This window comes from Aspergillus lentulus (assembly GCF_001445615.1).
Source record: "Aspergillus lentulus DNA, contig: Alt09, strain: IFM 54703, whole genome shotgun sequence".
NCBI lineage: Eukaryota > Fungi > Ascomycota > Eurotiomycetes > Eurotiales > Aspergillaceae > Aspergillus > Aspergillus lentulus.
The window spans coordinates 192,543-217,472 of record NW_028322117.1 but is presented as its reverse complement, the minus strand read 5'-3'; the positions used below and the strand labels follow the sequence as shown (position 1 = coordinate 217,472).

General features: G+C 50.5%; 9 protein-coding genes across 9 annotated transcripts; 6 read left to right on the top strand and 3 right to left on the bottom strand.

Moving 5' to 3' along the window:
* Positions 1 to 492: 492 nt before the first annotated feature.
* Positions 493 to 1,442, top strand: ALT_4917 (Rab family GTPase; the record flags this gene model as incomplete). The annotated part of the gene is made up of 2 exons (XM_089599828.1): positions 493 to 538; positions 607 to 1,442. The coding sequence occupies 2 exons, from the start codon at positions 493 to 495 to the stop codon at positions 1,440 to 1,442; spliced, it is 882 nt and encodes a 293-aa protein (XP_089455705.1).
* A 1,884-nt stretch (positions 1,443 to 3,326) lies between these two features.
* ALT_4916 (DUF3431 domain-containing protein) lies at positions 3,327 to 4,350 on the top strand (the record flags this gene model as incomplete). Its single annotated transcript, XM_033562937.2, has 2 exons — positions 3,327 to 3,664; positions 3,720 to 4,350. 2 exons carry the CDS (start codon positions 3,327 to 3,329, stop codon positions 4,348 to 4,350), a joined length of 969 nt encoding a protein of 322 aa, XP_033418828.2.
* Positions 4,351 to 6,405: 2,055 nt separating this feature from the next.
* ALT_4915 (RNA helicase SLH1) lies at positions 6,406 to 12,417 on the top strand (the record flags this gene model as incomplete). The annotated part of the gene is made up of 1 exon (XM_033562935.2): positions 6,406 to 12,417. One exon carries the CDS (start codon positions 6,406 to 6,408, stop codon positions 12,415 to 12,417), a length of 6,012 nt encoding a protein of 2,003 aa, XP_033418826.2.
* Positions 12,418 to 12,814: 397 nt separating this feature from the next.
* On the bottom strand, positions 12,815 to 14,708 carry ALT_4914 (uncharacterized protein; the record flags this gene model as incomplete). The annotated part of the gene is made up of 2 exons (XM_033562934.2): positions 12,815 to 13,726; positions 13,782 to 14,708. The coding sequence occupies 2 exons, from the start codon at positions 14,706 to 14,708 to the stop codon at positions 12,815 to 12,817; spliced, it is 1,839 nt and encodes a 612-aa protein (XP_033418825.2).
* A 2,246-nt stretch (positions 14,709 to 16,954) lies between these two features.
* pfy1 (profilin) lies at positions 16,955 to 17,737 on the top strand (the record flags this gene model as incomplete). The annotated part of the gene is made up of 5 exons (XM_033562933.2): positions 16,955 to 16,982; positions 17,077 to 17,092; positions 17,183 to 17,267; positions 17,389 to 17,523; positions 17,606 to 17,737. The coding sequence occupies 5 exons, from the start codon at positions 16,955 to 16,957 to the stop codon at positions 17,735 to 17,737; spliced, it is 396 nt and encodes a 131-aa protein (XP_033418824.1).
* A 612-nt stretch (positions 17,738 to 18,349) lies between these two features.
* ALT_4912 (vesicle transport protein GOT1A) lies at positions 18,350 to 19,055 on the bottom strand (the record flags this gene model as incomplete). The annotated part of the gene is made up of 5 exons (XM_033562932.2): positions 18,350 to 18,646; positions 18,729 to 18,744; positions 18,806 to 18,854; positions 18,948 to 18,974; positions 19,025 to 19,055. 5 exons carry the CDS (start codon positions 19,053 to 19,055, stop codon positions 18,350 to 18,352), a joined length of 420 nt encoding a protein of 139 aa, XP_033418823.1.
* A 956-nt stretch (positions 19,056 to 20,011) lies between these two features.
* ALT_4911 (chromatin-remodeling complex subunit ies6) lies at positions 20,012 to 20,569 on the bottom strand (the record flags this gene model as incomplete). Its single annotated transcript, XM_033562931.2, has 1 exon — positions 20,012 to 20,569. The coding sequence occupies one exon, from the start codon at positions 20,567 to 20,569 to the stop codon at positions 20,012 to 20,014; it is 558 nt and encodes a 185-aa protein (XP_033418822.1).
* Positions 20,570 to 20,978: 409 nt separating this feature from the next.
* ALT_4910 (DASH complex subunit DAD4) lies at positions 20,979 to 21,403 on the top strand (the record flags this gene model as incomplete). Its single annotated transcript, XM_033562930.1, has 5 exons — positions 20,979 to 20,981; positions 21,033 to 21,089; positions 21,142 to 21,186; positions 21,238 to 21,322; positions 21,375 to 21,403. 5 exons carry the CDS (start codon positions 20,979 to 20,981, stop codon positions 21,401 to 21,403), a joined length of 219 nt encoding a protein of 72 aa, XP_033418821.1.
* A 530-nt stretch (positions 21,404 to 21,933) lies between these two features.
* ALT_4909 (actin-related protein ARP5) lies at positions 21,934 to 24,422 on the top strand (the record flags this gene model as incomplete). Its single annotated transcript, XM_033562929.2, has 5 exons — positions 21,934 to 22,129; positions 22,199 to 22,519; positions 22,566 to 23,506; positions 23,554 to 24,330; positions 24,390 to 24,422. The coding sequence occupies 5 exons, from the start codon at positions 21,934 to 21,936 to the stop codon at positions 24,420 to 24,422; spliced, it is 2,268 nt and encodes a 755-aa protein (XP_033418820.2).
* Positions 24,423 to 24,930: the final 508 nt, after the last annotated feature.

Below are 24,930 nucleotides of genomic sequence, written 5' to 3'. Positions count from 1 at the left end.
AGTTGACCTGTTAAACATCTCTTCATCCATGGTCGCCTCGTCGATCTGAGACACAACAAAGAACTGATTCTCAACCTTGGTTGAAAGGGCATTTCTATCAGGGACATTAAATGGGATAAACATTCACTGAGAGTGATCAGCTGCTTCAATTTTTCACCATGTGTCTTGGCTCAGCCTCTCACTAGAATATCTTGAATGTATTTATGAATAGCCTTGTTTTCATCCTTCTCGTCCCGCTCCTTATTTTCTTCCTCGTTTTCATCATCTTTCCCCCTCTCCGATTCCCCGTCCGACCGGGTAAGAGTCCAGAACCTTTTCGTGCAGCTTGTATCCGTCTGCCTAGACCCTTATCTCATTGTCCGGGTCTAGAATCATCTTTACAGCTCTAGTTCCAGTCCGTGCCATCGCGGACAATTTTCCCCCTGAGGATCTGCTCGGCCGGATCATGCAAAAGACGCTCTCCGTCCGCCCCGCTATCGCGTCTACCCCGCCATGAGCTCCTCCCTCGAGGCTAAGATCGTTGTGCTGGGCTCTCAAGGTGAGAGGCATTCGTTGTTGGGGTGTAATTAGTGCCATTTCGCTAACTACTGTCTACCTATCACACAGGAGTCGGCAAAACCTCTCTCGTCCAGCGCTATGTAAAGAACGCCTTTAACCCCGCGACCATCACGTCCACCGTCGGCGCCTCCTTCATCACCAAGCGCGTCCTCGACACCACCTCTGATACCATCGTCCGTCTCCAAATCTGGGACACGGCCGGCCAGGAGCGGTTCCGGAGTATCTCGCGGCTGTACTACCGCGGCGCGAACGCGTGTCTGCTCTGCTATGATATCACTGACGAGCAGAGTTTCGAGGAGATGACGGGGTGGTTGCTAGAGCTGAAGAAGCATCTGGCGGAGGATGACCCCATCGTGATCCATGTTGTCGGGACCAAGTCGGATATCGTTGCGCTGGATCCGTCCCGCCGCAGGGTGCCGTTCGAGCGGACGATTGCCTATGTCGCTGAGCAGCTGTACCCGTCGCGGGCGTCGACGCCGCCGCCGACGGCGGGGATGGGGTTGGGATTTGGTGCGTCGTCTAGTGCGTTGCAGAGTCCCGATAGCAAGCGCAGTAGTGGGTTCTGGGGACAGGACATCGGCTGGGATTGTTGCCACGAGATTAGCGCGAAAGATGGGGAAGGCATTGAGGAGGTGTTTCGTGTGATCACCCGGAAGCTGGTTGAGCAGCGGAATAAGCGGGAGGCGGCGAATAGCTCGTCGCAGGGAACGACGCCCGGAATTGACGGGGTTGTTTCGTCTTTGGGGAATATCGATGGGAACGGCAGTTTCCGGTTGGGTCATGGTGATAAGCGCAGGAGTTGGCTTGGGTTTCCGCCAAGCAGTACTGGTGACGAGGCTGATGAGCTGATGGAGATCACGAAGAAGAAGGGGAGGTGCTGCTGATGCTTTGCCGATGGCTTTGTTGCTGTTCATCTTTCCTGGTTGTTCATGCATTTACCATAGCGTCTTTGTGCATTTGTGTTTTGGCATGGCGTTGTCTGATGTTTTCTTTGGGTCTTCTTAGGTTCTGTTGACATTTCACTCAGTTGGGCGGTCGGTTTAATCTCTGGTGGGAGGTCTGTTGGAACAATTTCGCTGAGCAGGATGTTGTTGACCGGATCACGATGTGCCCATAACGATTTTGACTTATGATGATTTATTGAGATACCTTAGACGAATCGAATGTATCACGCCCTGCAAATGCTACTCACTTGTTTAATCTCTCATAAATCATCATTGTGCTCAGTATTATGAGTGCTTGTGGGATAGCTATTCAACTTAGTATCAATATCAATTCAACTCCAACTTAGAATGCAGTTCCGTATGTATGGGTTCTATGGAAGAAAGCTCATATTGCTAGCACAGGAGAGATTCTCCAGGGCACCTTACATCTGACTGTCAGACAAGCCGGCTGATCCATTCAGAAGCACATGTTCCCTTTGTAGTACAGTAGTGAACAGCATCAGTTTGCGCTCCTTAAGGAGTACTACAAGTGACCCGGCCGGCACTATGCCAGTCGTAGCAAACATTGTCATTGCAAGATCGATTCTCCACTCCACAGATGTTCTGGAATGCGTCATATAGACTGTCTGTTTTCTATCTGTGGGGTAAAAGATGAGTGGGAGGAGCCTCGGCTCGTGGTGAGTAAATCACTATGCGTATGGCATGTCCACACTGTGCCTTGACGTTCCCTGGAGATAGGCTTCCTATCTGTGGAGAACCACAGAGAGGTAACCGCCAATTCAGCCTGTGAGACACTGCAACAGGCAAACCCGGTTATGGTACCCTGATGATGTTTGAGATAAACTCATCGGATGTGGATCGCAAACATATCAGAAACGGGGATCTTCAAGACCAGAAATATTGACATGACAATATCCTCTCTTGGTCTATGCTCCTTGACGGGTGACGTCGGCAATCTAGATATCCAGTCAATGCTTTTGAGAGTCAGAGCAATTAGACCTTGGATCCTGCACACTGGAGCCAAAGGCCCTGGCGGAGGCCGGCGGACGCAGTGACCATGGAGTTTGGACCCGGACGATACCTGCGGAGTAGAAGTGGATGAATTGGGCCATACCGAGTCTGTTGAACGATCGGCATTCAACCCCGAGTGCGACTAAGTACACTGGTACAGTAAGGAAATTACATAATCGGAATCGTTTCAGCACCATCATCATCATTAAGGTATTTGTGTAGAACGTCGGCAGCGTTTTCCAGAAGATGAAATAAACGATCAATAGAGAAACAGAAATAATAAGCATGTTATCGGCATCTGTTGCAGATTCCCATGTTTGATTATGAATCCTTGCAGCCCCTGTCGACTTACGGTTTCAAGAGAGATTGAGATTGATTAAGAAAAAGCCACCGTGCGAAGTGTTACAGACTGGGCCGTGTCATCGTATCTACTCGGCCCCTGCAGATCACCGCCAATTCACCGCCGAAACCCACCAATCCGCGGGATCAACAAGGTCCATATAATACCGTAGTCTAGGTCTATCTAGCCGGCACACCGTGTCAACTAATTTTCGGCGCCTTGCCATCCCTGTGAGGACTGACAAGGCTCGTTTTATTCTTAAGCTTTCAATTGTCTTGCTACTTCTAGGCTAGGTTCTTTTGTTTTCCGGTTTGCCCATTGTTGAGCTGTTTAGGAGCTTGGGGTTTTTCCTATCCATCCTTCTATCCCTTTCTGCCTTCCTGCGCGAAGTTGTTTGCTCCTGGTCTGCATCCACCACCTTGATCCTTCTCTGCATTATAGAGTCAGAGTGCAATTACGACAGATATTATGCGATGAGACTTTCCTACCGTGTTGGGTTGGCTGCCCTCCTGATCCTCGCTTTCATCCTGATCAAGCGCCATCTTGATTCCCTTCAGGATGGTTCGCACGTACCGTCCTCCTGGCAGTTCAGCAACGTGGTAGGGGGCGGCGTTGCGGAGCCTGTCGCTACTCCCGCCAGCAAACCTGAAAATGAAAAGCCTCAAGCGACACCGGTTCCGGCAGTAGAAGAACCTCTTCCGATCAAACAAACCTACGAGATCACTCCTATTATCGTTCCCAATGACCGTGTGATTGTGATGGCCAAGTTGAGCAGGGAGGATACCTCGTGGGTGAGCACTGATTTGAATGAGTGAGTCGTCCAGGGAAAGGCCTTGCCCGCTGAGCTCAGGCTGACTTCAATCCAGATGGCGTAACTTCATCTACACCGTCGATGACGTGAACGCGGCTCGACACACCCCGAAAAACAAAGGCCGCGAAAGTCTTGCCTACCTTCAATACATCGTCGATCACTACCATGACCTCCCGTCCACAATGGTTTTCCTTCACAGTCATAAAGACGGCTGGGAGGCGGGTTGGCACACCGATACACTGGATTATAGCAATGTGGAATCGGTTCGATCACTTCAGACCGAATTTGTCCAACAGAGTGGCTTCGTGAACCTGCGGTGTCAGCCAACGCCTGGCTGTCTCCCTGAAGAAATCCGTCCGTTAGAGGATCCGCCTCAGCCAGGGAAGGAGAACAGTAGAGTCTATGCCAGGGTGTGGGAGGAGTTGCACAACAACACCAACATACCCGAAGTTGTTGGCGCACCATGCTGCTCGCAATTTGCTGTATCCAAAGCACAGGTTTTGAAGCGTCCTCTCAGTGATTATCAACGGTACTACAATTGGGTTCTCACGAACAAGTTGCCCGACGAGCTCACTGCCTGGATCATGGAATATTCCTGGCACATCATTTTTGGAAAGGATCCAGTATTCTGCCCAGACATTTACCAGTGTTACCAGGATGTTTATGGAAATCCGTATTTCTGGTAGAGTTTCTCACGCATATACCCCATTCCGTTGTTGGTTCATTTGCTTGACTACGATTGTACGCAATATATTTTTTCTGTCCCTGCGTTGTGCCTCAAGAGACTGTTGTATATGGTTTGGAAGATACGGATATCAAAAGCTGTTCGTCAACATTTTATACTTTACAGGAGTTTAGACATTGCATTCGTGATATATGCACCATATTTGAGTATGGCTATATATTCACCATATTTCGTGCTTTTACATGTATATATTGGAAATAAGCCGAGTTTGGCCGAATGAAACTCGCGCGGCATTCTTTCTTTTTCTCCATTTCTTCCACCCCATAGTATGTCTTACTTTGCTATGTATATGTATCTACTGCACAGAATCTAGAATGAGTATTAGAGACCCACTCCATGCAAATATGTAATTATGAGACAGACAGTTATGAGCCTGGGTTCGTGAATTTCTTCCGCCAGTATTGAAGTGCTTGACCTCTCTCAATCGCTCAGTCGACTTTTCCCTTGGTTGCGGTATATCTTGGCCAGTGCTTCTTAGGTGGAATATATAATTTCAAGGGAGCAGAGGGACTGGCAGTAATGTTTGCTCTATACGAACCCCTCATCCTAAGGTGCCAGGGACTTCATGTACCAGATACGTTGGCGAATGCTTGTCCTTCGTTTGCAATGCAGGGCAACTGGTACTTCCGTTTGCTGGCGCCTAACTTTAGCAAGGAGTAATTAACTGTCTGTTCCCTTGATCAATTCACCAGCACAGATCCACTGACAGCGCGCCAGGTTCTACCTATTTATGCCAGGTTCAGAGAGCATTGATCTTCTGAATTTTACTCAATCCCAGTATCTGACCAGCAAAATGTCGCTAGGACCTCATCTCTACTACGACGGCGAAGACTACAAATGCCTCCTATGCGATAGGTGGTTTGAAACCGAAAAGGCACTGTACGATCATTGTCGATACACCAGTCGCCATGAATGGTGCGAAACTTGCTTGCGGGTCTTCGTTTCTACGACTGCAAAGAATCAACATCTGTTTTCTTCCCCAGTCCACAGTCACATCTGTACGCTATGCGCTTCTCGGCCTCGATTTGATACCGCTTGGGAACTAAAGGCTCATCGCGTCGACTATCACAATCTATGCGACATTTGCGGCAAATACTTCAACAATGAGAACGACCTTCGAATGGCAAGTGACTTTTCATATCGTTCTCCAAATGTCGCTAACTTTTCTGAACCTGCAGCATCGGCAGCGCCACCAGGCTAGGAATTTGCAATGCTACGGGTGCTACCAGTTCTTCAAGACTTTCTCAGGCATGTTGATCCATCTCGAGTCAGGCCGCTGTCCCTCCGGAACAGACATTGATGATATCAACCGCCTGGCGCGTGAGTGCTACCAGAGTCGGAAGTACATCGATACAGACGGCGATTACGTTTGTCCCGGCTGTGACAAGTTCTGCTCGAAGCTCTCTGGATTATTCCAGCATGTTGAGGACTCCCTGAGCTGTTCGTACCTTAAAGAGAGTGGCCAATGTCTGGCAAAGTTGGAGCATTATATCTCTTGGAAAGTGCAACGCTAGCCAGGCATAAAGAGCCTTCTGCCGTTCAGTCGGCAAGGTATGACTAGAGGTTAACCAGAAGGCGTGGTTTGGATCCGTGTGACTTTCCTGGAGACCATTGTACATAGAACGTGCAAAACCCTGCGCTGTGAATTGGCTTTTGTATCATAGTACGCAGTTGAGAGATTGGAAACACTTTTACCTTCGCACACTTTAGCGTTGAAACCATTAGATGGATTAAGCAAACATAACCAGGTTATCTTTGTGGACATTCCTGCGGTGACTCCAAGCGACGTTTCCTTACTCCGCAGTCTGACGGTGGCGGATGCCCCAGGCCAGCACCGAAGCCCGTGGCGGTTTTCGGCTTACTCAATCTGCTAGCTATGTTATGACACACTAGTTCTCAATCTCAACACCCAAGAATCTGATCTGACTCTATACCCTGTTCCGTTCTGATAATTTCTTATTTTTATAGAAGATTTAGACCTCAAATTCCAGTCGAAATGGACGGAACAGGACCTACAGAGCAGTGGCTCTCCCAACTCACAGCAATGCGCGAGGCGATTGCGGCGTTGAAGCTCCCAAAGGACCCCGCCACTGAACAGCTCAGCTACGGAAGCGATTTAGATTTGGATCTTGACGATGACTACTCTTCACCAGGAACTGTGGACGATATCTGGGATATTATCAGTTCCGATGACGAAACCACCGATGACCTGGACGACATCAACGGCGTACCTCTCCCTCCGGCGCCGTCGACCGCTCTCTACGACCAAGCATGGCTGGAGCAGAAATGCCAGGCCATCACCCTCCAGAAACCCGGAATGAGCGCGCAAGAGCTAGCCGGGCAGATCACGGCGTCGCTAGCCACCGACAGCGGAGATGACGAGCTGCAAATGTCCCTAGCCGAAGTCGTTGGGTTCGACGATCTCGACTTCGTCATTGAATTGATCGGACACCGAGCGGAGATCCTCGCGTCTATGACCTCGAAGACAGAAGCCCAGACGGACGGTCTCATGGCGGGGAAGTTGCAAACAAGGGCGGAGCGGGAACAGGCGTTGCGGCAGCAGGACTTTGAGCATAAGCATGCACCGTTATTACCTGCGCAGGCGAGATCTGAGCCCAGGTACCCGCATGTCTTCAAGACGCATGATTCCAGGAATACGCTTGCGCTAGGTGGGAAGAGATACGGGCTCCCGGTGGGTAGCAAGCAGATTGATGAGCAGCGGTATACCGAGTTTGAGATCCCGGCGTCGAGGGTGGGCACGCTGGCGTCGTCGCAGAAGTTGGTTGAGATTAAGTCGCTGGATGGACTGTGTAGGGGGACCTTCAAGGGCTACAAGACGCTGAATCGGATGCAGAGTCTGCTCTATGATGTGGCATACAAAACCAGTGAAAACATGCTCATTTGTGCGCCAACTGGTGCTGGTAAAACTGACGCTGCCATGCTGACGATCCTTAATACGATTGGCAAGAATACAGTGCCGAATCCTATTGAACAGCCAGATGCTACGGAGTTCGCAGTACAGGTGGACGACTTCAAGATTGTCTATGTGGCGCCGATGAAGGCCTTAGCCGCGGAGGTCACTGAGAAACTCGGGAAACGACTTGCATGGCTTGGTATCCGGGTCAGGGAATTGACTGGGGATATGCAACTTACCAAGCGAGAGATTGTCGAAACGCAGATTATCGTCACGACTCCTGAGAAATGGGATGTCGTCACCCGGAAGAGCACAGGAGACACGGAGCTCGTGCAGAAAGTGCGCCTCTTGATCATCGATGAGGTCCACATGCTTCACGACGAACGTGGTGCCGTCATAGAATCTCTAGTTGCCCGGACGCAGCGACAGGTTGAAAGTACACAGTCCCTCATTCGTATAGTTGGCCTTTCCGCTACTCTGCCGAACTATGTCGACGTAGCCGAGTTTCTGAAAGTGAACAAGATGGCTGGACTGTTCTTCTTTGATGCATCGTTTAGACCAGTCCCTCTTGAACAGCATTTCATTGGTGTGAAAGGAAAGCCGGGCTCGAAACAATCCCGCGAAAATCTGGACATCGTGGCTTTCGAGAAAGTGCGTGAGATGCTCGAGCGAGGGCATCAAATCATGGTCTTTGTGCATTCACGGAAAGACACTGTTTTGACCGCCCGAATGCTGCGACAAATGGCAGTCGAGAACGGCTGTGAAGACCTCTTCAGCTGCCATGAACACGAGAACTACTCCAACGCCCTCAGAGATATGAAGCATGCGCGGGCGCGTGAGTTGAGGGACTTGTTCGCCAGCGGATTTGGTACTCACCATGCCGGAATGACTCGAAGTGACCGCAACCTGATGGAGCGCATGTTCTCCGAGGGCCTGATCAAGGTGCTCTGCTGTACTGCCACTCTTGCCTGGGGTGTCAACCTTCCCGCCGCTGCAGTCGTGATCAAAGGCACTCAGCTGTATAATCCTCAGGAAGGTAAATTTGTCGATCTCGGTATCCTTGATGTCCTGCAGATCTTCGGACGTGCTGGACGTCCCCAATTTCAAGATACCGGTATTGGCTTCATCTGTACTACGCACGACAAACTGCACCACTACCTGTCTGCAGTGACCTCGCAGCAGCCGATTGAATCTCGGTTCTCCAGTCGACTCGTCGACAACTTGAATGCCGAGATCTCTCTGGGTACAGTCACGTCTGTTTCCGAGGGTGTGCAATGGCTTGGTTACTCGTATCTCTTTGTCCGCATGTTGCGCGAGCCACGCAATTACGGCATTGACTTTGCTGAAATTCGCGATGACCCCATGTTGGTGCAGAGACGGCGCCAACTGATCATTCAAGCTGCGCGCGTCCTGCAAAAGAGTCAGATGATCATATTCAATGAGAAAACCGAGGAACTGCGGGCAAAGGACGTCGGCCGAATTGCGAGTCAGTATTACGTTTTGCAAACCAGTATTGAGATCTTCAATGAGATGATGCGCCCTCGTTCTGGTGAGGCAGATGTCCTGAGGATGATCAGTATGAGCGGCGAATTTGACAACATTCAAGCTCGGGAAAACGAGTCGAAAGAGCTAGACCGGCTTCGTGACGAAGCTATTCAGACAGAAGTCGATGGTGGCAACGATTCTCCTCATGCGAAGACTAATATTCTTTTGCAGTCGTACATCTCCCGTGCAAAGCTCGAGGACTTTGCTCTGGTTTCCGATATGGGCTACGTAGCGCAGAATGCTGCTCGTATCTGCCGTGCTCTCTTCATGATTGCGTTGAACCGCCGGTGGGGTTATCAATGCCAGGTGCTTCTGTCGCTCTGCAAGTCTATTGAGAAACAGATCTGGCCTTTTGATCATCCATTTCATCAGTTCGATCTCCCCCAACCGATACTCAAGAATCTTGATGAGAAGTTGCCCACTTCATCACTAGAGTCGATGAGGGAGATGGACGTTGCCGAAATCGGCCAGCTCGTCCATAACCAACGCATGGGAAAGACGCTGTCCAAATTACTGGACAATTTCCCTACTCTCAGCGTGGAGGCTGAGATTGCTCCTCTAAATCGGGACGTCTTGCGAATTCGGCTGAGCCTGTATCCCGAGTTCACTTGGAATGACAGGCACCATGGAGCGTCCGAAGCATACTGGATCTGGGTCGAGAACTCGGAAACCTCGGAAATCTATCACCATGAATACTTCATTCTCAGCCGGAAGAAGTTGCATGATGAACATGAGCTCAACTTCACCATTCCTCTCTCAGACCCTTTACCGAGCCAGATCTACGTTCGCGCAATCTCTGATCGCTGGTTGGGTGCAGAGACGGTGACACCCGTCTCATTTCAGCATTTGATCCGGCCAGACACGGAAAGCGTGTATACGGACCTCCTTAATCTACAGCCGCTGCCTATCTCTGCCCTTAAAAACCCCATCTTGGAAGAGCTCTACGGCCAGCGGTTCCAGTTCTTCAACCCAATGCAGACACAGATTTTCCATCTGCTGTACCACACTTCGGCCAATGTTCTCCTCGGTTCTCCAACTGGAAGTGGAAAGACAGTGGCTTGTGAACTGGCAATGTGGTGGGCTTTCAGGGAGAAACCAGGCTCAAAGGTCGTGTATATTGCACCGATGAAGGCTCTCGTCCGCGAGCGAGTCATGGACTGGGGCAAACGTCTCACCGCACCGATGGGTCTGAAGTTGGTGGAATTGACAGGTGACAACACTCCTGATACGAGGACCATCCGGGACGCGGATATCATTATCACGACTCCTGAGAAATGGGACGGTATCTCTCGTAGTTGGCAGACCAGAGATTATGTGCGGAAAGTGAGCTTGGTAATCATCGACGAGATTCACCTGTTAGGCGGCGATCGAGGCCCCATTCTGGAGATTATCGTGTCCCGTATGAACTATATTGCATCGCAATCCAAGGGTTCGGTTCGGCTGATGGGTATGTCTACGGCTTGCGCAAATGCCACTGATCTGGCCAACTGGCTGGGAGTCAAAGAGGGACTGTTCAATTTCCGACACTCTGTGCGCCCAGTACCCTTGGAGATCTACATTGATGGATTCCCTGAGCAACGTGGATTCTGCCCGCTCATGCAGTCTATGAACCGCCCTACGTTCCTTGCGATCAAGAGCCACTCTCCAGAGAAGCCTGTGATCGTCTTTGTTGCGTCCCGAAGACAAACTCGACTGACTGCGAAAGACCTAATAAACTACTGCGGCATGGAAGACAATCCGCGACGCTTCGTGCGTATGTCGGAGGAGGATCTGCAACTAAACCTCGCGAGAGTCAAAGACGAAGCGCTCCGCGAGGCACTCAGTTTTGGTATCGGCTTGCACCATGCCGGTCTAGTCGAGTCTGACCGACAACTGGCGGAGGAACTTTTCGCGAACAACAAAATCCAGATTCTCGTGGCAACTAGTACCCTCGCATGGGGTGTCAACCTTCCGGCACATCTTGTTGTAGTCAAAGGCACGCAGTACTTCGACGCGAAAATTGAAGGTTACAGAGACATGGACTTGACCGACGTTCTGCAAATGCTGGGCCGCGCTGGACGTCCGCAGTTCGACTCGTCTGGTATTGCACGCATTTTTACGCAAGAGTCGAAGAAAGCTTTCTACAAGCATTTCCTGCACACTGGTTTCCCGGTCGAGTCTACCTTGCACAAGGTCCTGGACAACCATTTGGGAGCCGAAATTTCCGCCGGCACGATCGCAACGAAGCAAGACGCTCTGGACTACTTGACATGGACATTTTTCTTCCGCAGACTGCACAAGAATCCTTCATATTATGGGCTTGAGATTTCGGCGGAGGAACATAATACAATGGCTGCTCAAGCAATAGCTCAAGACTTCATGATTGACTTAGTCGACGAGTCTCTTGGCGAGCTGGCAGAGTCATCTTGTGTTGTGTTCGATTCGGCAACTGGCGAGGTCGACTCAACGCCGTTCGGCAAGATCATGAGTTACTACTATCTCTCGCACAAGACTGTCCGGTATCTGATGTCGCATGCAAAGCCTAATCCAACGTTCCATGATGTGCTTAGCTGGATGTGTTCCGCCACAGAATTCGACGAGCTGCCTGTCAGACACAACGAAGATCTCATCAACGCCGAGTTAGCTCGCAATCTGCCCTTGTCGGTTGAATCCATGGGAGACCTGCCGCTGTGGGATCCACACGTCAAGGCATTCCTGCTCTTGCAGGCCTACATGTCGCGAATTGATCTCCCGATTTCCGATTACGTCGGTGACCAGACATCCGTCCTGGATCAAGGCATCCGTATCATCCAAGCCTCTATCGACATCATGGCTGAACTGGGGTATATCCGCGCCTGCGAGACACTCGTGAGCCTGCTGCAGAGCATCAAGTCCGCGAGATGGCCCGAGGACAACGCACTGTCGATTCTTCCCGGCATCGAGCCCGCAACCAAGCTGCAGGGCCTCCCAGGCTCCCTTGTTGCCCTCTCGTCCCTCCCCACAACCTCCGTCTCCGGACTTGCCCGCAAACTACAACTTCCTGCGCAATTCACCAAGGCCGCCTCGTATCTACCACAGATCTCCGTGTCCGTCGCCAATGTCTCCTCGACCGGTATCACCGTATCTCTGAGTCGTCGCAACCCGCCCACAAACCCTGAACACAGAGTCTACGCGCCTCGCTTCCCCAAGCCCCAAACGGAGGGATACTTCCTGATTGTCTGCAGCGCCTCCGCAGACGGCAAGGACGGCGAGCTGCTTGCTCTGAAGCGCGTGTCCTGGTCTTCAAATAACAAGAACCAGAGTTCGCATTCCGGCTCTGGCTGTGGCTCCAGCCAGAATTCCTCCGGCAGGAACAATCATCGGAATGGCCCGCTCACTGTGCGGTCGTCCGTGAAGTTCCCGCAGGATTTGCTGGCGCAGTATACCAGTGCGACCGGGAAGGGTGTGAATATCAAGGTTATCAGTGATACCTATCCCGGGATGCAGTGGGTGGTATCGAATGTGGAGGTACAGTTGAGGCCCGAGACGCAGAGTGTGCCTGAGTCGTCGAATTATCCTGAGAAGGCGTAATTACTCACGGTAATATCGAAACAAGCTAGCAAGGAAATATGGCATTACCTATTCTCTAGAATATAGACAAGATGATACATGCGAGAAAATCTGAAACGGAAGCGTTGATTCGTCATATATGAAAATTCTAAGAGTATAACCTAAGATACTTCGCGCCCCCTGATCCTTCCTGTACTGCCTGCAGATAAATATGTACACAAAAAAGATCGCCCTGGCACCGCCGAAGCAAACAAATGGCTATAATGACCAAAGATTCAAGCCTTAATGTAATGCAGAAGCTGATAGACGTAAATAAACAATAAATCGTCACCAACAACATAGTCAGAAGAAAGAAATCCGGTGCCTGTGGTGAGAACACGAGCAAATGCATAGATTGACGGAATTCTCACGCAGGGGTTTATATAGTTTCAATGCGCGCGTCCTGCGAATTCCCATGCCGATGGCCGTGGTGCGCATCTCGTACCTGTGGGGTCTTCGCCTGTCGGACTACGAGCCGCTCGTCGGGATTCAGTCTCTCCGCCCTTGGCCTGATGGGGACGATGACCTGCTTCTTTCCTCGTGAGACGGAGACGGATCTGGCGATGGAGACTTCGACCTTGGGGATGGGGTCCATAGCCTCGTTCGCTTCGATGTCCTCGTTATCGTCGCTGAGGGGCATGCGTGTGGTCGAGAAGGGGGAGAGTGCGGAAAGAGTCTCCATTGGAGATCTGATGCGCTCGGTCTTGTCGCGCGCGGCGGAGTTGATGGGTGAGAGGTGGGGGGATGGGGCGGAGCTTATGCTGGACCTCGTGGATGGCAAGGCTTGGGTGTTAATCGTTAGGGCCAAGGGTGGTGTTCTCTGCCTTGGGCTGGGAGTTGGGATCTGAATAGGGCTGGGACGTGGACTTGAGGCCTCGATTGTGGGCTTCTTGCTGATAATTTCCCATTCAGGCTCCTGTTCTTTGTCCACGTAGATTTTCTTCTGCTTGAGTTTCTGCAGAAGGCGCTCTTCCTCGGTTGAATCCATTGACACTGTCGATGAGACGGAGTCCTTGGTTTGATGCGACATGGGGGACTTGATGGATGGACTCTGCACCATCAAGAGGACGTGATTTGGATCATTTGTAGGTGTCTGTCGGCCTAATTCCGCGAGCGATGTCTGGCTTCGATGCAAAGGGCTGGGGCCTCTTGGTATGTTCTGAGATCCCAGAACCTTCGACGCCTTACTGACAGGCGCTTGCGTGGGGAACAGATTGAAGCTGGGAAGTCGTGGTTGCGGCGATGTCGCCCGTCGTCGAGGTGATTGAAATTCTGGTGTTGGTATGGATGCCTAATCACGGCTTCAGTCAAAGAAACATGGTTGCACAGCAAATCAGGATACATACATCTGGCTTTGGGATCCTCACATCCTCCAAAGTCTTACTCCGCCTCTTCAACAACGAGGGCTCGTTTTGATTCAAAACACCGCCAAACATGACGCTATACCTTTCTAGCTGGACATCAGGAATGTCGATTTGCAAAAAAGGTCCTGCAATGCGCGGCTTTGCACCAGGTCCAAGGTCATTATTCTTGGCCGAGTCTTGGGCGGCCGTCTCCAAGCTGCTTTGAACGTAGGATTGGGGTTCATTCTCCCCCTCGGGACACGGCCATATCTCTAAATCTGGAAGATTAGGAGGCGTTGGAGCTATGTTCTCAGGCTCCGATTTTTCAGTCTTGCATTGGTGTTCGTAGTCGACTGAATGGGTGGACTGCTGTAGAGGCCACTCCTCAGTACAGCGAAGCTGATAGAATGGCTGGTTGGCCGTAGCTGGCAATGCATTCTTGGCCTTGAACAATCCGCCAATCTTCCTCCATTTGCTCGGTTTGCGCTTGGGGGTTTTCGTTTGGGGCGAGGCTTGTTCGGGGCTCGCCGAAGTTGAAACGGGCGGCTGTTCTTGCATTTGCGAGAGTATACTCTGCGGTTCTGCCATGCGAGGGCTACCTAAGGCTATGCCGATCATGTTTGCATTCAGATCGTCATCAGGGCTCTTGGGTAAGGGTACCGCTTCAGCAGGAGGTATGGCGATCTGAAAATCGAAACCGGGATTGAGACCTTGCCCCTTCTTGATCGGTTTACGTCCATCTGCTGTCCTGGGGCGCTGAAAGTCCCATTGCGCAACGGCGCGGTTTACAGGGCGGCTGTTGTTGGCCACGCTCTCGACATCTCTCAGATCTGTCCGTGGTAATGCGTCGGAATACTTCAAAACCGGATTTGAAATGATCTCTATAGCCTCTGGTGCGCGCGACCTCCCTAAGAAGATGCCTCGAGCCATTTTGCTGGCCGACTGCAAGAAGGAAATGAAGGGGGAGTACTTGACAGATGGAACGAATGAACGTGAGTCTAAAGAATGATCGAAAGACACAGTCTCGAAATTAACAAAAGTAAACGAATGGACGGCCTTCCAGAAGGCCTTTGCAGTGGTCGTGAGCAATGGCGGGTGAGAAGCAGCACCAGCAACGACAGCGAGAGTGGCTTCAAGTCTGATAATAAAGGGAGGCGCGGACACGATTCGCTCTGGGGTCTAGTAACTAACCATTGTGGAGCAATAGGCACAGATTGCCTCTGGTTGATATTGTTGGTAGTGGGCTGGCTAGTGTCAGATTTTAGATTAAATGTAGATTTGACGACGCCTTCAGATATTTATCTAAGGGACACTTCATCTAGCGCCGCGTCGGGACAAGAGACGATCAACCAAATAATCTGTGTAGCGCGAGCTGTATACTGTCCATCTGACCAGCATCGTCGGGGGAAGGGACGCGCTGAGCGATACCAGTGCATCAGCGCACACTGCAGTCAGCCCTGGACGCCATGAAGTGTCGCACGGGATGCTTGATTTGATTGCGGTATCAAAAGTTGTCGCAGAATTCGAGCCAAATCATCCGACGTCGAACCACGGGCCAGCAAGATTCGGGTATTCCGCTGGCGTACCAATAACAACACCAGATGAAAGAATCCCGGAGCTCCTGTTAGGATGCCCGAGACATTGAAGTGCGAAGTTTCATTCTGTTTGAAACAACGGTGGATCAGCCAATGATCTTTCAACACCCGAGAGACTAAGTTAGTTTCAATCTCACACATCTGGCTAAAATCCCGGGCTGTCCTCCCCGTCCACGTAATGAATTGGCAGTCATGGTACCTTGGCAATTATGGGAGAAGCGTGATAATCAACAAGTAGATAGATGCTAAGCGCCAGGAGCTGCCGTAGACAGCACAGGCCATTTCTCAATTGTCACTCTATGATCCTGCAATAAGGCTGAGTCGTCCGGTAATTCGACCGGTGGTCTGGAAACCTCAGGGAGGATCTTCGCAATGGACCATGATTTAGAACATAGATGTCTCCCTTCACGTGAGATTGCAATAAAGGTGGTTATCCCTCTGGCAAGGCAATTATGAAACTCGCGATGAAAACAGATCCCGTGTGGCTATTTCGATTGCGAATGTTGTGTCACTAGATGAAAAGCACCCTGCAGGGTATTGTCGCTATCAAATAACATTTTCCCGTATTGTCGTCTATTCTTACAGGAAGCGACATAGAAAAGGGTAGGGTCATCTGCACAATAGAGTCTTGGTAAGATGTCTTCGAGGTTATTGAAGAAACCAGCAAGAATCCCAAAGCAGAAGAGACACACATGATCACCGCGTGACTGGCTGACTAGTGTACAGAGATGACAGGCACGTGCTCCATACAAAATCCATGACCCCATGAGACAAAGATATCAAGTACTTAGGCTACGACATCCCAAGATAGGCGCCGAGCAAAACTTCAGTATGACGAGAGTCGGGCGCACACATCGACGAGACTCAAACAGTTCAGACCAGAACAGGCGGTGAAGAAGACCCTGTTGATGACGGCAAGAAATAGTGGGAAGGCCAAAGAACAAACTCTGTTGATCGGTGGGTGTTGCTGGGCTTCTGTTTAAAGTGGAACTGTGGAAAGAGACTTGGACGTACTTAGACAAAGCAGCAGAATAGCCTAGCAACTATCGTCAACTAAGGTGGCTGCCTTTCAAACTAGAGTCGTTGTGATACAACTGCTGAAAGTGACAAGATGGAGACGCTGGATGATATCACGGTACACTTTTGAGGATCAATATATCAACAGGCCCTAGAATGGGACTTTGCGTAATATTATGATAGCGAGCAATGGAATCAATTGTCAGTCACAGACTCGCTGACTCTCAGTATGACCATCACGACGAAGAATGGCGGGGCGTTGCCTCCCAGACGGATAGACCACCCCACCTGAACCTGACTTTACCTACCTTAGCTTGTCGTTGCTGTCTCTCTCGCCCACCACTCTAAATATCACCTTGTGCTCTCTTCCCCTCTTCAACCCACAACCTCCATCATCATCTCCAACTTTTCGCTGTGACTTCTTGTCGCTTTCTTCCTTCTTCTTCCCGTCAGTCTAATCCCTGCTAGTCCGTCCTCCCTCTTGGCTGATCTTATCTGACGACTCGACAATATAGCTTCCCCTTATCCGCTCCATCCCGTTAATTTGTTTACACGACCGCCAACATGGGTCAGCACTCGGCAGTTTGGCAAGGTACGGCTATTTCGTTGGATATTTCGTTATAGACTTTAGCAGGTGGTTACCACAGAAGATGAATCAAAGCTAACGTCTGAATTCTATCGAACAGGATATGTTGACTCCAGGTACCGTACAATCCCACCTCTACCCCGCCTTCGCTGCATCACCAATCTTCTTCGTCCACATTTTTTTCTGACCTGAGCCAAATCTACCAGTCTGATGGGCTCCGGCCAGTTTGACAAGGCCGCTATCTTGAGCTACGACTTCTCCGACGTCGAGGCCCAGTCCCCTGGTTTCCAGGTATGAAGAACGTTCCGACATTGGCATCCCATTTGGCGGAGCTCCGGCCCAATCCCTGGCGATGTCCACGGAAACAAGCACCCCTCCTGATCACATCAATAACTTTCTCGCCTCGCTATAGATCTCGAAGGAGGAAATCGCCGGTCTGAAGGCTGCTTTCGACAAGCCCGGCAGTGCTTTCGAAACCGGTTTTGTGGTCGGAGGAGACAAGTTCGTCGCCATCAAGGCTGATGATCGCAGTCTTTACGGCAAGAAGGTATCCAACTACATTTTCATATGCAGTTATCAACCTTTGAGGTCACAGGGAAATGGTGAATGCTAACGGTCAATCACTATAGGGCAAGGAAGGCATCGTCGTCGTCAAGGCCGTCTCTTGCGTCATGGTCGCCCACCACGGCGAGGCCGTCCAGACCACCAACGCCGCAACCGTTGTCGAGAACCTCGTCGACTACATCAACAATCCCCGGTAGACGTTAGAGGAACACGGAAAATGAAGTTATCTTAATTGTTCGATTTTCTATATCTTTTTTATTCCGAAACGGCAGAAGAGCGGTGTACCACTTTTTCCTTGGTCGGATGTGAAACTATGCTGCTGACCTTTCTTCTCAGCGTCATGTCTTAACTGTCTATAGCACGTAGATATCTTCAATATGTACTGGTTTTAGTACACTCGCGATTCTAGAGATGGCAATGCTTGAATCATATGAATATGCACAATCTCTTACGCACGATCTAGATGCACACCAAGCGTTGGATTTGCCAGTGTCTGTTCTATATTCATATAGTGCATCAAAGAAAGATAAGAGTCGGTGGCAGGAAACTGCTACCGACGCACGAAGGATTAGTAATTACAAAGTATAAAATATATATCACATCAGCTCATACAGACCCATCCCTTTTGGCCTCGCTCAACCTATCAGGAAGCGAAGCTGCGAATGTGGTCGTGATCTTCATGCCGTGTCATGGCCGTCTGAAATCGTTCATGTCTGTATAGTCGTACACGTAACATCGTGGAGACTCCTTTTAATCCTCCGGGGAAGACTCGTGCTCAAGCAGCCGGTCTCTGGCGTGCGTTGTGGTTATTATACCGGGAGCTCTGCGTTCCGTCTCCCACCAGCCAGGGTCTCCAATGCCGTCTTGATATAAGGACCGACGACCGGGATGTTGCCTGCGAATTGACCGATTGTTACGAGGAAGTCGCCAAAAAGGATAAAGAGACCGTATAATTCGATGAGGAAACCTGTCAGTGGCCAGCGAAACAGGATGAGGAGGATGCCTGCTGCGAAAGCGGCAGTGCCCTTGAGTTTCTGGCGGCGCGAGAAGAAGGCGAGTGTTCGTTGAACTCCAATTATTAACGTCAAGCCGATGAGGAAAAGGACCTGTTGCGACGTTAGTTATGGTCTTTCGGCGGTTGTCGCGTGATCAATGGCAGCGCGGGATTGGGGAGAATGAGGTACGCACGTTTCCCATCGCGAGTCTGTGTTAGGTCTCAACGTTAGCATGAATGTTCCCAGGAGGTATATCAAAAGGATACATACAGCGAACGGTCAAAGAACATTAGAACGCCTCCGAAAAGGAACAGGCCTCCTATAGCCGCACCATGTCAGTCCCTGGCTGAGCATATCGACGGAACGAAGAAATGGGGAGAGGATCCCCCGGAGTGGATTCGGTCTCGCCTACCTGCGGAACAAAAGATGACACCAATTTCTGTTATACATGTTAGCAAGCGCTCTAATCGGATGCTCCGGCGGTCCTACTTTGGTTGTCTGAGAGCCACATGGTGGGCATCTTGAGGGTTTGCTAGGTGAATCACGGAGTATCACTGTACACAAATTGAGGCGACTCGTTGCTCGCGTATATGGATCCCAGGTCAGTCGAGTGTCGCGGCGACGAGTACTCTGTAGTCAGGGACAAATCTGGAGTTGATGCACTGGAATATAGCAGAAATTCAAGAATCTCCCTGAAACTCAGTAAATAAACGCATGCTCCCAACATTTTCGTTTCTGCCACGTTCGTTTTTGGCTCTGAGGATGGTCTATGCCGGATGCGGTGGGCGGTCTGTGGCGCTTGGACGTACTACCGAAACCCGCACAACTGGGTGTTTTTCTCTCGTGTCCTCTTGCCTCCTCTGCCAAATCGACTTGCGATGAGATTACTATGGCCTGTTGACGCCCTGTTCCCGCTTTCTACGATTCAAGATGCTGAACTCCTAGTCAGGTGGAAAGGGTCACATTGGACTGGCTACGAAAAATCCAATAGGACCTATCAAGGATCCGAACTCGGAATATTGAATGATGAATCGGATGATGTCTAGAATTGATAAGCCACGATCAATCTGGGGTCCACAACCCCTTCGCTCATGAGTTCCCTTCTGTCCTTTCCTGGCTTCTGCCATATACAACCCAAGTATACGCCGCGACGACAGCATCTCCGGATGCTGTAACTGACGTTCCGTCCGTGGAGCGTCGGTAATAGTCGAGTGCTTCAGCACGAGGCGAAGATCGATTCTCTTAAAGATCACGAATAAGCCGGAGCGCTTTCTTGAACCTGTCTCGAGAGGGGCACGGCGGGTGGAAAGGGCTTGACTGTGTTGGTCGTACATGCACTCGTATCTTGCAACTGATAGTCTGAATAGAGCAACAAGTTAATATCTGAATTCTGAGTTTCCACGGAGTTATATTGTAACCTACCTGCTTTTGGTGTGCACGAACGTAGAACTTTCGTAACATGAGATGGATGACCGTCTATTTCAGCACGACATGAGCTCCTCTCAGTTCGAGATAGCTCTCTGGAACACCTTGGCTGAGTGTCCGAATGACCCCGAACACCTCTTTATCATGGTATCTGAGCCGAGTCTTGGGATCTGTGTATGGTGCCGGAAGCCCCGTGATATCACAGTAGCGCGTGTGCTGTGACGGATGGAGTGATGGAGCCGATTCAATGTTGGTATAAGTGACCGCTGGCCCTGATGGAAGCATGGCCCTTGCATTCTTCTCCAATACGAGCGTCGACAGGTTCTGCGCCGCCTGGGCGATGTTCGTGCGAGCGGAGCTGTCAACGGGTGTTTGGCTGCCGTCGGTGCTGGGTTGTAAAGGAGTCGATGCGCCAGAGTTCGCCTGTGTCGCCATAACAGATGCCTCCTTTCTGGAGTTCTCGGAGATCAGTTGTTTGACGTTCTTGTTGCGACGCTGCGATGGCCTCCAGTTCGTGTTGCGGAAGGGGCGTGGAACTTGGGCGATATCCAGACGGTTGAGGAGTTGCTGATGTTCCTGACTTTCGGCAGGAGTAGGAGGGGCACCCATGATTGATGACTTGTTTTTGTAAAGGACGATGCAGATGGAGTGGGTGATGCGCTATCTTGACGTTGTAGAGAATCTTAACCTTGATGTCGCGGTAGAAGCTCAAAGTGTCTGCAACATGGTCATTCGCCGGTACGGTAACCGGATGACAAACGGCGGACACTCTCCCGAGTCAATTGGCACAGTGTTGGGACAACGGAATAGCAGTTAAGCAAGTTTAGATCTCTGGAATTCGTATTTTTATTTTCACCATATTCTAATACTTCCTGTCGCTCATGGGGCGCAGTGACAGCAGGGAACAAAGACAACTGTAAATCACGTGATAGTTGGAGTTGATACCTAACAGTCTCGCAATACACAAACACTGACTCTTAACTCAGTACATTGCGCCCATCTCGATAACAAGTCAAAAATGGTGGGTGGAAATGAAGTTTTCTTTATATGATAAACTGACAAATAATCTTAGGAGAGTCCACACGAGCACCAGCAAGCGCTATTGCTTTCTCGAATTATCACCAACATTGTACGTTACTATCGCCCAGGCTGTGGAGGCCTGCATGACTGATTGCCGGTAGGAGAAACTCAACGAGTCAATTATGGTTATGAACAAGAGCCTCCAGGTAAGCTTCTTCTGCTCATGTTTGATGGCCTCATGCTCACTGGTCTATCAGGAGGTCAACATCCAGAACATGAATGTGGAGCTTGTGGCTCAGATGTTCAAGAACTACCAGTCTAATGTTCTCTTCCACTTGGAAGGTATGAGTTGTCCTACCACTCAGAAGGCTACAGTCTTACTGATCTGATGTAGCTACGGATAATCTGAAGGAGCCGCAATAAGGATGATGAGATTGCACTCCTGTTTTCTTTCGAATTTAGCTTGTCATGAACGATACGACCTCATATATTATAAAGTCCTTCTCATTCTCCCACTTTTTCGTAGTCTGAGGAAGAATAGAGATAAAAGCGATCAAAGGTAGATAGCGCAAGAAGAAAAAGTCAATAAAGAACTACTATGCCGGCTATAGCCAATGCATCTCCAAAGAGACAATTGTTGATGTTGATTGCCTATAAGTGGAGCAATCTCATCAACTGCAAGTCGGGCTTGGCAGTATACAAACGCCGCCAGAGTCGCTTGCCGACCAAAGCTGGGGATCCAGCTCAGATTCCTCCTTCCGATCGCCCTTCAGAGTCAACGCTCGCTCCGTCATCCACGGATTCAGAGCAGCAGCGTCGTGCGCACTTTGCATATTGGAATTGTCAAACCGCTTCTATCCTGTTACCTCCTTCTCGCAACTGATTTGACGATGCGGTAAATCGCTCACGGACACTGAGTTGCTACTCCGATTTGTCCTCTACACCTAGTCGCCATGACGATTACTTCAGTGCAGACCCTTTTGCCCGGTCGCGTTGCGGCCACTCCCACCGAGAAAAACGCGGCGAAGCCTCCCCCAAAAATATACAATGTCCTGGATAATCCGTTCAAAGGGTATCAACCGCCGCAACCCGATGGGTATGAACGGAGCAGGTCGAAACCCTCTACAAGCGCTATCGTGATTGATAATGGTCGGTTCTATTTCGCTTGTTTGGTTCAGATGACTGTCATAGCATACTGACTCTGGTTTGCTACTGCAGGATCAAGTCTTCTCAAGGCCGGTTGGTCTTTCGACAAGTCGCCGCGCTTTATCCTTCCCCCCGTGATGAGTCGGTACCGCGATCGAAAGCTCAACAAAGCTTGTCAATTTATCGGTTACGACGCCTATGTTGATGCTACGACTAGAGGACAGCTGCGGTATGCTTTTGACCCCGGTACAAGTGTGGTTGGAAACTGGGATGTGATGGAGGGACTGCTGGACTACGTGTTCATCAAGCTGGGAGTTGATGGCGCCAATGGAGGCGTTGATCGGCCTATTGTAATGACAGAGCCGATCGCGAATCTGAACTATCCCAGAAGAAGTGAGTAAATGCTTGTTCTACAAGGACTATGATCTGACCCGCGTAGTGATGAACGAGATTCTCTTCGAGTGCTATTCGGCACCCTCTGTCGCTTACGGAATCGACTCACTATTTTCGTACCGATACAACAAAGGCACCAATGGCTTGGTTATCTCCTCATCCCACACATCGACGCATGTCATCCCTGTCCTAAACTCGAAAGCCTTGCTCTCGAATTGCTCGCGGTTGAACTGGGGTGGCATGCATGCGTCAGAGTATTTGCTCAAGCTTATGAAGCTAAAGTACCCCACGTTTCCCGCCCGAATGACTGAAAGCCAGATGGAAGATTTGGTTCACAAGCATTGCTACGTATCTACAGACTATGACCGGGAGCTAAGCAGCTATCTCGAGTGGACAGGGCTTGAGGACAGGGATCATGTCATTCAATACCCTTATACGGAGCACGTGGTGCCAGAGAAAACTGAGGAGGAACTGGCGCGGATTGCAGAGCGGAAGAAGGAGAGTGGCCGTCGCCTGCAGGAGCAAGCCGCAAAAATGCGGCTCGAAAAGTTGATGAAGAAAGAGCAGGAGCTCGAGTATTGGAAGGACCTACAGCGTGGGCTTGCGTCTGAAACCAAGAAGGAAGCGAGACGCATCTTGGATTCCGAGGATCTGAAAGATGAGGCTCATCTCGACCGGCTAATTCGTGACCTCGAACGATCCATCAAACGCTCTAGAAACCGAGACTTAGGAGTTGAAGAGACTGAAGAACCTCCTGAAGATATGTCTTTCCCGCTTCTCGATATTCCGGACGAAGAACTGGACGAGGCAGGCTTGAAGGAGAAGCGTCACCAGCGACTCATGAAATCGAACATTGAGGCTCGGCAACGCGCCAAGGCCGAGAAGGAACGTGAGAGAGCACGGAAAGAGGAAGAGGAGAGACTGGATCGGGAGAAGCGTGAGAACGACTTCGAGAACTGGGTTGCCGAACGAAGAGCTGCTCGCCAGGTGGGTTGATTCTTGCGTGAACCGGCAACATAACTAACTTTTCGTAGAATATTCTGCAAAGGATCAAGGAGCGCGATAGGATGAAGGCGGATCTAGGTAATCGGAAGTCGCTTGCTAGCCAGATGCGTATGAAAACCCTTGCAAACCTCGCTGCGGATGGGCCGAAGAAGCGAAGGAGAGGTGGCGACGACGACGATTTCGGCGCCAACGATGAGGACTGGGGTGTGTATCGCACAGTGGCAACCGGAGAACAGAGCGACGAAGAGGAAGAGGAGGACCTCGGCGAAATGCTCAACAACGTTGAGAACGAGCTTCTTCAGTACGATCCTGAGTTTACAGAGAACCATACTCTCGCGGCGCAGTCCGACTGGACCAAGAGTCTGGTCCATGTTTTCCTACGTGGTCCCTGGCCCTTTGACCCTGAAAGTCAGCGTGAGGCTCATCAGATCCATCTCAATGTTGAGCGGATCCGAGTGCCCGAGGTCGTTTTCAAGCCATCGATTGCCGGCATCGACCAGGCTGGCCTCTTGGAGATTGCGGCCGGTATTGTCAATCAGCGGTTCTCTAACCCGGAGGACCAGGCCAAACTGCTGCGGGACGTGTTCCTCACCGGCGGCAACACTCTCTTCAAAGGTTTCGATGAGCGAATTCGCAACGAGCTTGGGAGTTACCTACCTGTAGATGCGCAACTGAATGTGCGCCGGGCTTCGGACCCGGTGCTGGACGCATGGAAGGGTGCAGCACAATGGGCTTCCGGATCGGGATTGAAGAATCACTCCGTGTCACGGGAGGAATACCTGGAAAAAGGAAGCGAATACATTAAGGTACGTCAGGTGATGTATCTACTGGGACATTTGAAGTGGAATGACTAACGATACAATAGGAGCACGACCTGGGGAATGTCACCTCGTGGTAATATGGTTTGACTCCACGTGGATTCGATTCAGGTATTGAGAACAAGGATGTGGACGAAAAGATCTACCTCTTACTATGTTTGTATTTATAGCGTGAGGGCAGGACTTGGGGAGTCTGGCGTCAGGGCAAGGGCATCACTTCTGTGTGAAGGGTTTGCCCAGGTGCAGGTTGATTCAAAAGTCATACTACGAATCGCTTGTGATGTAATAGTGTTACGGTACTTGGATAGTAGAAAAAGACAATCGCATAGATCATACTTGGCGAATTTTTCGATCTGTAAGTGGTGGATCAAATGACCGTTGTACTGCGCAGACATTCTACTGTAGATGTACCACCGGTACCTGCACAGCTAAGCAGACCGACGCCTCCAAAGACGGGGTTGAGCACAGATTTTCAGACCTTCGGCAAGGGACTGGACGAGCATTCTTCTGGCCCTCTTGGATAGGTAGATGGAACAGCAAAGAGAGTTCAATCATTCGACTCGAGCTAGACTCGCTGTCTGCGGTCGG